The sequence below is a fragment of the Lynx canadensis genome, chromosome C1, assembly GCF_007474595.2.
Source record: "Lynx canadensis isolate LIC74 chromosome C1, mLynCan4.pri.v2, whole genome shotgun sequence".
Taxonomy (NCBI): domain Eukaryota; kingdom Metazoa; phylum Chordata; class Mammalia; order Carnivora; family Felidae; genus Lynx; species Lynx canadensis.
Window position 1 is genome coordinate 155,090,328 of NC_044310.1, and position 14,108 is coordinate 155,104,435.

Below are 14,108 nucleotides of genomic sequence, written 5' to 3' on the forward strand. Positions count from 1 at the left end.
GGTACCAAGGGAGGATATATTTGGGATGGGAGAGGAAATAAATAATTTCCATTTAACCTGACTGCCAAGTAACTGACTCGAATCTCAAACTTAAATAGCAGAATTTTAAACCTTAGCTATAAACCTTTCAATGATAATAACACTTACAAATCAGGGCTAGAGGTGGTGGGTTGTGGATGAAGGTCATACTTCATCTAGTATGCATATAATGCATTTGCAACATGTTGGAGTTACAAAATAAAATAATGAGGATTATGATGACTAAAGAAAAGTTGAAACTGCAAATGAAAATAATATACAAGAACATTACCAGGTTTCCAATGCTGAGAACACTGGTGGTTTCTTCACTCATTGGATAACATTCCAAGGCCAAAAAACACACATTTAGAATTATGCATATGGTAAGGACAAGATCAGTAAATGGGTCCATTATAATCATGTGGATAAACTCTTTTAATTTTAACCAACAGGGAGAACAATTCCAGATCAATAAAGTTTTAGCAAATCTATACAAACACAATGGGCGTCTCTTCCTGGATTTTTTAAGTTCTGAAATAAAGAATAAAAAAGTTAAACTTTAGCAAATTGTTGTTTTAGTTCTGGCTAATAAAATATTTTGACTTTCGTATGCAAAGAGATGTTTAAAATTAGACCTTTGATTTGGAATTAGCAAATAGAAATATTTTGTACTAATATAAATCAGAGCAAAGTCAATTGCCACTATTTTGTTAATGCTTGCTGAGTTAGACAAATGAAAACGAGACACACTGTGTATTAGAAGCAAAACCTAGGGGCACCTGGGTGGCGCAGTCGGTTAAGCGTCCGACTTCAGCCAGGTCACGATCTCGCGGTCTGTAAGTTCGAGCCCCGCGTCGGGCTCTGGGCTGATGGCTCAGAGCCTGGAGCCTGTTTCCGATTCTGTGTCTCCCTCTCTCTCTGCCCCTCCCCCATTCATGCTCTGTCTCTCTCTGTCCCAAAAATAAATAAACGTTGAAAAAAAAAATTAAAAAAAAAAAAAAGAAGCAAAACCTAGGAGTTTCTCTCAAGAAAAAAAACATGGAATACAGTTGAGAGTATTATGATTTATAATTTCTGGATTTATAATGCTTTATAAAATAATGCCTTTTAATATTGCCCATGATAATGAGTTACTGCTTATGTATTAAAAAAGCAGAGACAATGCAAAAAAGGATCTTAATATATTATTGTTATATAATCCAACTTCTATTTGTAGTTGTAAGTTAATACTTCCACTTTGTTTTCAATGTTAACGAAAATTTCTTACTACTCTTTGGTGACCCGTTCCGATGTTTAAAATACCATGCTTACGGAATTGCTCACTTTAATATTCTTATGTGATTCCTTAACTTTTTCTTATCCTAAAATTCTGAAGAAATTGCAGGATTTACTTAAAGTGAATCTTATGAATATACCTTTCAGAGTAAGTAAGTATTTTTTACTTTACCTTCTTCATGTCTCACAGTAGCAGTAGAATCATCCAACATATTAAAAGAAGTGATCATAGAAGTTGGTGATCTTTTCTTCATTTCTATTTGTGTGGTCTTGGTCTAAAAAGAAATTAGATGAGTCTAATGCTGGCTTCTCCCTGTTGTAGATACAAGGCTATAACTATAAGAAGGTTTATAACCTTCTTTAAAACATTGATTCTTACCTCCAGAAATCTTTTTGGGTTCCATTATTTGCTACTCTTCACACTATAGGCAGTATTAAACTGGCTTAGGATTATTTGGATAACAAATGTATATAACTTGCAACTCAACAAAATCATTTTATACTATAAAGTCAACTATAAAAGGAGGAAATCAGATTATATTACTTGTATTACCCATATTTGACAAACCATTAAGCATGTACTTTATAGGGTTATTGCAAAATATCTGGTTGGCAAACATGTTGAGACAGTATTTCTCTAACACCTTACATTTTTCTTTAAGGGTATTTTAAAACTTTATAAACTCTCTTGATAAAATCAAAATTATTTGGTTTTGTGATAATGAAATAATCTTGAGTAGTAGCATGTAAAATAGTTGTTTTGGCCAGATCATACATGATGATTCCATAAAGGAATCACTTCTTTCTGTCTCTCATGTCTCTTGAGTAATGGCTTTAAGATACTCTGTTTTGCTGATGTGGTTATGCAGCGTTCAAAAGAAGCCTTGCATTGGAAATACACTCCTGGGCAGGGGCGGGGGAGGGGGTGGGGTGGGGCTGGGAGGTTCAGTCAGTAAAGCATCCAGCTTTGGTTCAGATCATGAACTCACAGCTTGTGAGTTTAAGCCCTACCCTGGGCTCTGTGCTGACAGCTCAGAGCCTGGAGACAGCTTTGAATTGGCTCCCTCTCTCTCTGCCCCTCCCCCACTTGCAGTTGCTAGTGCATGCGCTCTCTCTCTTTCTCTCTCTGTCTCTCTCTCAAAAATAAATAAACATTAGAATTTTTTTTTTTTAAACTGAAAAAAAAGGAAATACACTCCTAGGGCTTGATGTAGATGTTACAAGTTCATAGTTATCACAAATAGAACCCCAGATGTTTCTAATGACCGTGTATAAAACTTATATTTAATTTAAACTCTAAGAAACTGACAATAGGTAGGTAATATTACACTACAGAGTTCCCAACAGTTTTTACATTTAGCAACATAAGAATGATAATATTGTATGTTTGTTAACTTGGTGAATAGGTGCGGCTAAATAGGTGAAATACATAGTAAATAAATAAATTTGAACAGGCAAGCCCGCTCTGGCACAGAGGTAACTGGCATGGGGCTGCAGCTGTTACTAACACTGCAGGAAACAGTGTTCAAGTTCTGCTGTGGTCTATATGAATCGGCATCACAGATATCAAGGGAATCATCATATTCATCTCATTCAGTATCAGTCAAGATCCCTCTAATTTCATAAATACTAGAATCAGAGGAGGTGAAAACCAACTCAACTTCATACTGATTCCATCAGGAAAATGACAGATTCTGCAGGTCTACAGATCCATGTGACCTCACTATTTGTTTTAATTGAAAAAAGTAAGCTAAAAGCCCAGAATGTGATGTTAATTTATTTACTTAAACTATACTTACTCCAGAAAGTATTTTTTAACCCACTTACAGGATTCTATAAAATATAAGTTGTAACATAGGCAATTTCAAATTTTCATGAGTCAAAAAACCAGTAGAGGCATAATTGTTCTGTTATTATGGTCTAAGAGGGATCTCCCAGGTATATCTTCATAAAGATGATATTTTGTAATATAGTGAATAATACCTTCCACTGTTATTAATATAGAGGAATTGCTTCTCGTAAAGATGTTTCTGATAATGACAATGTCTGATGGAATCATCCCAAGAAGTAATTCAGTAAAGATAATCATCTGTGTGGGGTGGATAGAGTGAGTACAGTAATAATGTTATTGCGATATAGTCAATGTTAAATTTTCTACTTATTTGGCTTGGACTGTGGATATATTTAAAATTTTAAAAAATTGTTTTAAGTTTATTTCTTTATTTTGGGAGAGACAGAGAGAGCACATGCAGGGGAGGGGCAAAGAAAGAGAGGGAGAGAGAGAGAATTCCAAGTAGACTCCATGCTGCTGACAGAGCCAGACATGGGGCTCAAACTCACGAAACTGTGAGATCATGACCTGAGCCAAAATGAAGAGTCAGACGCTCAAACAAATGAACAACCCAGGCACTCCTAACTGTGGATATATTTTAGAATATAAAACAAATAAACCACACCAGTCTAGTAATTTAGTTCAATGGAACTTCTTAAAAAATATTGAATGAATGCCAACAACTAAGGATATGGCCATTTTACAATGCAAAGTGAGAAGATCATGACTCAGTAATCTCCTTTTTGGAAGTTTAAGAGCTAATAAAGGCAGATCCAAAGTTAAAATTAGACTGCAAAAAGGGGCTAGAATTCTTCTTGTCACAGCTGGTTTAAATTTCCTCTGGAGAGTAGGTATGAATAAGGAAGAATCCAGTCATATTTCTAGCATTTAGCAATGAATAGCTGCTGTATTCATCTTGGGATCACACTTGCTCTCTCTACTGTAGCCACACTGACCTTTTTAATCTTGACTTAGTCTGTTCCCTCCCCCATGTAGCATGGACTCATTCTTCAGATCTCAGTTCAAATGTTGGTTTCCCATTAGAAACCTTTCCTCTGGGTGCCTGGGTGGCTCAGTCCATTAAGCATCCAACTTCAGCTCAGGTCATGATCTCAAGGTTCGTGGGTTCAAGTCCCACTTTGGGCTCTGTGCTGACAGCTCAGAGCCTGGAGCCTGCTTCGGATTCTGTGTTTCCCCCTCTCTCTGCCCCTCCCCAGCTTGTGCTCTCTCTCTCTCTCTCTCAAAATAAATAAACATTAAAAAAAAAAAAGAAACATTTTCTTACCAGGGAAATCCTTTATTATAGGCTCTCAAAGCATCACATTTCTCACTTTTAAAGCACTCTCCACAGTTTAATTTATTTTTATTTTATTTTTTTAGTAGTGAATAATACCAGGTAGTGAATCGCCAGGTACCCAATATCCAGGCTTAACAATTAATATCATTATATTCCTCACTTCTCACGTATTACTTACCCTGCTTTATTTAAAATATTTCAGGAAAAATATGTCAGACATCATATAATTCTCAGAATAACCTTTTTAAAAAACATAATTGTAATATTAGGATCGCAATCAGAAAATTAGTAATTCCCTTAATATTATCCAATACCCAGACCATGCTCAATTTTCTTTCATTGCTCAGAAACATTCTATTGGACTTGATTTGTTCCAATCAAAATACAAAAAGATTTACATACTGTATTTAGTTCACAGGTTTATTGATTATCTCATGCCTTTATTTTTTCTAATCTGATTTATTTGTTGACAATAATGGATCACTTATAACTATAGAATTTCCACATTCTTGATTTGGCAGATTGTGTCCTTTCAGTGTAATTTAATGTGTTCTTCTCTCTCCTCTAGTCTCTAGAAGAAGATGGTTAGATCTAGAGGCTTACTAGACTTAGCTCAGGTTATGGCAAGAATATATTTTATGTGGTGTTTTATGTCTCCTGTTTCATAACATCAGGAAACACATAATGTCTAGTGGTGCTAGAGGTACAATTTTGTGTTTAGGATAATTTTACAGTCTATCTCCCCATTAGACCATTAGCTTCATGAAGATAGACACTATATTTGTATTTATTAACATTTTAAAATATCCAATGTTTAGTACAATGCTTAGCATATAGTAGATTGTCAATAATGTTTTATTTAATTAGAAGAGTTATAAGGATGCCATTTTAGATGGGCAAATATATTTGAAAATATTTATATTCCTACAGTTGTATATATCTGATTCTCTTCTGGAGAAGAGATTGCCAGTGACTGTCAATTCTTAAGAAAGTTTCAGCTGCAAACTGGGTAATTGTTGGAATAATATAGTTTCAGCATTGAGCCCCCAGAAAAATAAAGTGGTGAAGAAAGAAGTCAAGTTTGGAGAAATCAGGTACAAATAAATACAGGTCAAATTTTATAACTGGAACTCCTCAATAAAGATCACATTTGAGGATTCATGAAGATGTTTATCACATGTGTGGAACACAGTTGACACTCCACAACATTATATACTATTATTATTATCACCATCATCATCATTATTATTTTAATTATCCCTAAAAGGGGGTATAGTCAAAGACTTAAGAATTTTATGTTGGTGGAGTATTCTACGGTGGAGTATTCTATTCTGCTGTACCTTCTTGTGTTTGTCTTCTTGTATTTTTCCCCCAATTACTTAGTATATTCTAAGCCATGCCAAGTGTTTTACAAAAATTTATTTCATTTGAATCTCACAATAACCTATGAGACAGATACTGAAATTATAAACATCTTACAGATAAAGAAGTTCAGAAAGGTTAAGAGACTTGGCAAACATCATACATCTATTAGGTGGCTAAAATAGACTGAAATCTATATCTATTTGACTGAAAAACTGTGCTCTTAGCTAAGATGATCTACTGCTTTCCCATAATGTGAGAATATGAAGCATTTAGGTAATCTCTTAGTAATCCCAACATTGGAATTAGAGTCTGATTAGTCCTAAATCATATCAGTCACCTAATGGGTCTTCAATATGTTCCATTTTAAATTCTTCTCTTTCTAGTATTTTTTTGTGTATACACAAAAACAGAAAAAGAAAGTACATCTTGTGAAAATGACCTTTGCTCTTACTTCCCAAAAAAGTTTTTCATAACAAAATGTTCTAGCACTCTTCCAGGAAAAGATATCCTTTACAATTGAAAGATTTTAATTAAAACCAGAAAGGCTTTATTTGATCCAAAACAGCCAAATGAATGGAGATATTAAGAAACTGGGAAATAATTCAAGTTCTTCCAGAGTTAATAGGGCATCTCATCTTGGGATAAGAGAATATTGTGCTCTTGAATACATTTGTGGGTAGCCCTTGACATTTGAAATATCACTTTGAAACAAATTATACATTCAACATATCATTCAGACCATCATCATTCAATCAGAAGGACCCCACACTCATTTCTGAAGACAGAAATCTTTTGTAATTTTTCTCTGGCTTCCTCATGGGTGATATAATGGCTACACTCAATAGCCTCTCTTTATACATGTTTTCTTCATACTGTTTATAATTGCTTCTTGTTTCAATGGTATGCATGTTATGAACCATGCAAATATAGTATTTATCAATAACTTTTAATTTGGTATGATCCTACATTATGTTATTCAGATTCCATATTTTTAGTAGAATGACTTTTCTAGAGCTTCTTCATTGATGATGAGTAAATAAAGAGTTACATATGTAGGGAAGTTAACATTTTACCCTTTTGACCCGGAAGTTACCTTTGGTATTAACGAACCTCTTACGCAGCCTTACTGCACACTCCACTTAGTGCCAGAATGTATCTTGGCTCTTTGCTTTTCCCCACTTCTTTTTATCTTCTTTGTATGATAGAGTCTCAGTATAAGTCCTTTCTATCTTTTGTCTGCTCCCTCAATCTGTCCTTTTACCATTGAGGTTCTTTTTCCAGTGTAGACAATATTTACTAGCAGGTGTTAAGAGTGCAAAATAGTAACAAATCTAAAGGAATGGAAAAGGAGGCAGGGCATGGCTGTCCTCTCCCAAGTGAGGCCTTATAACAAGCCATTCTGGTCAAGGAGCACTCTACTGTGACCAGTTTGGGTCCAGCAGCCTCCAAAGACCAAGCTTCCAGGCAAGAGGGTTCTGCACAACACAGGGGAAGGGGTCAACACCTGGAAGAGGCATGGATTGTACCCTACCCCAGACCCCTGGATCCTGCTCACCCTACACCTCAACAGCTCTGATATGGGTGTTAGGACACTGGGCTAAACCTCACCCTCTCCAACTGAGAAAGAGGTGTGAAATTGCCAGGTCCTACTGAATATAAGAGAGGTACTTCTGGTTGCTTTCCTGGGTCCTGTTCCTTCTGGTACATTTACGGCACGATTTAGATTTTTAGGGATAATTTATATAACTTCGTTAGTGCTACTTCTGTCAATACTTTCAGATTCATAGATTGAATCTTTTGCTATGAGGCTAAAGACCTGAAATATACTTAAACACAACACTAAAATAATTGAAAATTGGAGTAAAACCTTATTAAGTTTTATTAATCATGGATTTAATTATTCCATGGAGAAAATAACTCCATATATCAAGATGCATAGTGCATTTCCTCTTGAAAGAGCTAGAAAGCCAGTCAAGTGCATGTTTTTCTCTTTCTACAACTTCAAGACTGTACTTTTAGTCCATGCTTTTAGTACTTCATGATTTCTAAATTATGGAAGGCATTATCGCTATTGAGTTCAGCACTGAAATTTTCCAGTTAATTCTGATGTGTTGTCTGAGCAAGCTTAAATCAATAACCTAAACCTGCATTAAGAGAAGTCAAGTTTGAAAAATCATATATCCATACTTTTCAGTAGCAGTTATACACATTCTGGAACAAAAAAATTTCGGTCTTAAAGAAATATTTATAGATGTTGGTCACTCTGTCCACAATACACTCAGGAAATAATGTTATGTAGCAAAAGTGAGAGCCCACTTATGAAGATTATTTTTGATCTTTTTATCACATACAATGCACAGACACTGAGCACCTAGTAGAAAGCAATATACTCCAAGATCTCGAGAAGATAACTCAAACTCTGTGATTCTATGAAGCAGTATGAGAAATTTATACCTCAGCTGCTTTGTCTCCTTCTTGAAGTTCTTTTAAAGTCTGCTGAAATTGTGGCTCAGTCTTCTCAGCTTTTTCAGCAGCTTTCTGCTTTTCTTCTTCACAGGACATAGCAAGTATGCCCAAGAATAAACTTGCTATGTAAAAAGCAAACCAAAAGCTTATCACAACAAAAAATATCATGTAGACCTTCCCAGAAGCATACAGGATCTAAGGACAGTTGGAAAACAAGAAAAAAAGAGAAAACTGTTATTTGTCTTCCTATAATCTCCTATTTTAAAATGGAAAATGAAATTTTGTTATGAAAATAATTTAGTTGTGAGTGGAATGTAATCACAAGACAGTTTTACTGGCTTTACCTGGAGAAATAAGAGAAAAGCTCTTTATCTTTAGATATATATGTAAGGTACAGAATACATGGTAAAAAACCAAAGAGAGAATTTAGTAATTTAATTAAGTTAGGGTGAGCATCCGGTGTTTAGATCTTCACTAACAGAGAAAAGATATTGAACGGAAAAAATTGTCATCTCTCAATAAAGAAAGCTGGAAAGCCTGAATTTGAAAGACTATTTCCTTTACAGTAGAATCATTAAATATATGGAGCTGAATATAGTCAGAGAATGAATGTTTAGAGATTAATTTCTTCTGATCATAACTTTATGGGAACATCATAACAAGGTACAAACTTAGGTCTATTCAAATAGGTGGGGAACAGGAATATTTCTCTATCTGTTAGAAAAACTTTGGTGAAGAACATTTACACAAATCACATGGGGAAATCATATAATTCACTTATTTGAAGTCACTTATGGATAGGAAAACCAAGATTTTAGATTTCAAAAGTGAGCATTGACTAGCTTTTATTTCATAATAATTACATAAGATAGATAAGCTATATAAGCAATATATAAGCAATATACCCTATATAAGCAATACAGGCTACTGATTTATCATCATTGAGTAAAAGTATATAAACAAAATCTAAAAAAGGAAAAAACCCAGATGAGAATAGTCTTAATTTTTAAGCATCCACTTGAATCAATAGATAAGTATTATTTACAGAAAATATTATGTTGTTATGACAGAGTTAAAAATGTTTACAGATTAATATGTTCCAACATTCAATCAAAGAGAATTCTGTATTAATCTATAGTACATTTATCTTTAAAAGTTTTTTTTAATAAACCTTTTTCCCCAGTGAGTTACCTATTTAGGATTTGGTTAAATATTTTTCTCACTGAACTAGCTATCATTTACATTCAGGCATCAGTAATAGATACTGTGGGATATACTGCAGGCCATACACATTAATAAATACTTTATTATCTCATTAATTCTATGCAACACACTTACGTGGTATTTACTATTATTTCCAATATGCATAAGAAAGATGAAAATGAGGCAAAATGATTTGTCAAAGATCTCACAGCTATGGAGGAATGCCTGAACCCAAAGTTTTTGCTCTTTCCACTATTTGAAACCGGTGGAGGATAAAAGTATAAATATAAACTCTTATTATGATGGAAAAGTATATGTATTCTAGTTTTACTATATTTTAGTTTGAAGTTGGGGCTAATTATAGCCCCTAAAGCATAGATTTGTTATGAAAATCAAATGAAATAGTGCATGTGAAGATGTACATAGCCTATGGAGAGAACGCATTGTTAAACATAGCGTTATGTTTATGTCTATAAGGACTCACATTTGTTTTGTTCATTTCTGTACCCATGGTATATCAAAGAGTGCTTGGATCAAATAAATATCTGATGAATGGAGAATTGTATTCTCCAAAATATGAGATGTTTTCTTTGGGGATAGTAGCTGAATTTCCCTAGCCATGTCAATTCGGTTTGGGGCAATGCTGAGAGCGAATACCCAGTCCAAATCAAAGTGAACCTTATCTATGCTACTCAATAGAGTGCAATATTGATGAAAGTCCTATGTGTACTCCACTAGGGTACTCCCAGACTAATTTTTCATTTCACTGGTAGTGGGAAAGCATTTCCTTTAGAACAATGCTAACCAGAACATTTGAAAACATAGTTTGAGGGCTATAACCAAAAAAAGACAAAACATTTATTATTATATAAATTGATACAATCCATAAGTATTCACTTTTATTTATTTATTTAAATTTCATCAAGCATTTCTATGTGATGCTGAGACATAAAAATTAAAATAAGACAAAATACTTCTTTTTAGGTAGTATATCTCCTAATGGAAGAAATTGCTGAACAAGTAATTAAAATAACCACAATTAGAGGGAATTATAGGGTGCCATGGAATTCTGGTGTAGGATTTCCTTGGCTCAGAAAGGAGGGCTTTGGGAAAAGCTCAAGATTTCTTTTGGCTTTGAGGTATGAATTTAAGGCATGAGACTGAATATAGAAAGAAACTTGAATTTAGGCTGAGGGTACAACATACACTGAAACAAGAAATTATGGGGAAAAGCTCACTTAGGAAACAGCAAGCCTTTTTTATACTCAAACAAAGCAGAGAGTACATATTGAGATATTGTTAGGAAATAAATCTGCAGAAGAATGCAGAAACAAGATCTTGAAGGTCACCACAGACCTTGCATTTGGACTTTGAACTTCATCTCATAGGAATGTGGAAACCTCTGATTAGAAGTAGGATAACATGATAAGATTATTTCAGAAATAAGTTCTTAGTGTTGTGGAGGAGGCATTGATACGTGTCAAAAAATCTGGAAAGTAACAATATAAATAAATACCTTACAAAATTAGAAAAACATAATTTGCATTTTAAAAAGTCATTTTAATATTTTCATATATGTCTGTTACTAGAAATATAATTGTGCTGTATGTGTGTTTGTTTTTATTTGATTTTCATTTAATAACGTAACACAGTAAGAACCTTTGTGCTAAAAGTCCTATCATTATTAATGACTTGTACACACACACAACATAATTTATCTATCCAGTCATAAAACGAGGGGATGTATGTGCATGTTTAAAAAAACAGTATTCTTCTTCAACTGTAAGTACTTTGGAAATTTGAAGTAATTTATTTGTTTTACCTAATAGGCTTTGATATTAACTATGCTGCTAAACTAACGTTGCGTATTCTACTGTGATGAAACTTCTCTTAAAAGAGACATTGAATCTCCATTCAAATGAGTATTATTTCTTTCTGAGAAACTATGGCACACAAATCATCAGTTATGAAGAGAGACCCTCAAGAGTTTGGATTTCAAGTCTTACAACAGCAAGCTTTCTGTTATAATAAGAACATGATTAAATATTAAAAGGGAATGAGAAGAAATAGAAGAATTAGAGTACATTGTAGGCATTGAGTAAAAACAGTTCTTAATACATGGTAACCTCATTGGTTTAAATTTTTTGACTGAAGAATTAGTACTTAGAAATGTTATTTACTTAGTTAATATCAAATGAATGATATCACAGAGCAGGACTGTGATTTCTGGAAGATACAAATTTTGTAAGTTTGGAGAAGTTACCCAACCACTCTGATCTTAGTGTCTTCATATAAAAGGCATATATATATTGGTCTTGCAAGATTGTTTCAATGATTAAATGTAATATGCATAAGGGCACAGACTTGGGTTCAGCATTAGCATATAGTTTGATATTCAGTAATTCTGATTCTCTTTTCTGTCTTCAAATTCTTTTCCTCATAAAAATTTAATAAACCGTGTTACATTAGACCATTATTTTAGAAGGGAGGGGCATGACACCATTTTTATGTGCAGTGCATATTCTCTCCATTCTTACCTGGTGGTAAAGTGCTTCAGGGTAATCTTGCGTCATTAACCGAAACAGGGCAAGTAATGCCCAACCAAAACTGTCAAAATTTGTGAAGCCATAATCAGGATTTGTGCCAGCTTTCACACACACATATCCTTCAGGACACTGACTAAAGAAGACAAAGAAAAGAAAAACTGCTTACTCTTAAGTGACTTTCAGATTATGGCCAAATCATAAAATATAGAACATCCACCCATGAATAATAAAGGGCTCTTTCTTCCACAGGGAGTAGTCTTCTAAATAATTCCCAGTGAAAAACTCCAAAGAGGTCGATATTAAGTTAACATAAGTGAACAGTGTTAATTAAGCTAAAAGGAAAAAGGGGCTCACAAATGGTCTTTTGCCCAACGTCTTGTTAAAAATTTCTTTCCTACCCAATATCAAAGTGATGGAAAATAACAGTGCTAAAAGCAAAATTGCAGTGGCTGAGGGTTTAATTTTCAAATACTCTAACCTCAAGCCCTCAGATACTATTATTTAAGGGTGAGAAAACACTTATCACATAGACAATTTATAAACAGTACTTGCATGTTGGTACAAAGATCAGATTAAAGATTTATCTCATCTCCTCTCCTGGAGTCTTCATACTTTTGTCTTTTGGGGGCTTGGGTATTGGGGACAGCTATTACAGTAGTGGCCCGATAAATCATGCTTCCCTCTATTGACACCCTTGTGTACTTTCCTCCAATGTCATTCTGGCACTGGCCATCATTGTTTTGGACTTTTGTTAATAGTTAACAAATATGATGCAAAGAGAGGTTTAAAATGTACTCGCGCACTGAGGCTTGCTAAACTGCTAACCCACGGAATCTGAACAAATAGATTTTTGTTCTTGTCTTAAGGCACTAACTTTTGGGATAGTTTACGATGCAGCAAGGTATGGTGGCTACAGGTAAAAACACTGCATGACTATGAACATTGGGGTACAAGTGCCCCTATGCATCAGTACTCCTGTATCCCTTGGATGGAAACCAATTTGTCAATAAATTTCATAAAAAAAAAACAAAAAAAACACTGCATGACTTTCTCCTCTGATCTTGAAATACATCAATGTGATTCTGATTGTTTATGACAAGCTATTTTCAACAAGCATTTCAGGTCATATCTGAGTTGGGATGTCCATGAAAAGGGTTATCTGGAGTGTGGTGTGGCAGACACTGTGAGATGGGCTCACAAAATGGACTTGAGAATAGAATTGAAGCCTGGCAGTAGCTGGGCAAAGAGTTGAACAAGCAACAAAATGTCTAAATCACCTGAATATAGAAACTACATAACTCATGCCCCTCTACCCCCCATATGATTTTTGTTAATTTGGGCCCCAGAGCCAAAGAAAGAGCTGAGCCTACAGAAGGGCATCCGATCATTTCCAGTTGAGGAAAGTAACATAAAGAATTATAGGAGTGCTAGTACTGCTGAGAAGCACTGCATTTCTACTTTCTTTTCTCTTCATTTGAAATTATAGGACAATAAGACTTGAGAGTCTTGTCATATCACTGAAGAGTCACTTATAAGTACTGTTTTTTTAGAGCAATAAACTTTTTATTAATGTAAGTTATAGTCATAAAAGATATACAAACCATAAAATAAATGAAATAATAGTGCATCTTTCATATTTCTTCTCTTCAAAGGCTTCTAGCCAAAGAAAAGATCATACCGTCTTTCTTGATAATTCCTACTAGCTCTGGGGCATACTGAAAACAGAAGATCAGACCTCAGCCCTGCCACTTACTAACTTCTTGACCTTGAATAAATCATTTAACTAGTCTGTTTATTGCTTTTTCCTGTAAAATCAGATAAATAGTATTCCATGTTGTATACTTCTCAGCATGGTTTTAGTGATAAAATGAGATAATGTTATTAGATGAGAAAAATAAGCCAAAGAAATAACCATTCAATAAATACTATGGATGAATGATACTGACTTGATACAAGAACATTAACACCACTTACCCAGCATCTGTTCTGTTGCCACAAAGAAGAGCATATATTTCTCCTTCCAAATAATAAAAATTTTCTGTTTCTGAAAAATAGGAAAGAAATTATATTCTGTATCTAATTTTGAACAAACAGCATGTCTGATATC

The 14,108-nt window shown here is 34.2% G+C and overlaps 1 protein-coding gene across 3 annotated transcripts in view; it reads right to left on the reverse strand.

Annotated features, from left to right (window-relative positions):
• Positions 1–14,108, reverse strand: part of SCN7A (sodium voltage-gated channel alpha subunit 7) — an 84,010-nt gene that overhangs the window by 37,567 nt on the left and 32,335 nt on the right. For all 3 annotated transcript variants that reach the window (XM_030326262.1, XM_030326264.1, XM_030326265.1), the window contains 5 exons: positions 13,976–14,045; positions 11,993–12,134; positions 8,241–8,447; positions 1,466–1,568; positions 311–549 (listed from right to left, as the gene is read on the reverse strand). In XM_030326262.1, the coding sequence (XP_030182122.1) occupies positions 311–549; positions 1,466–1,568; positions 8,241–8,447; positions 11,993–12,134; positions 13,976–14,045 (761 nt within the window). The remainder of the gene's footprint in view (positions 1–310; positions 550–1,465; positions 1,569–8,240; positions 8,448–11,992; positions 12,135–13,975; positions 14,046–14,108) is intronic.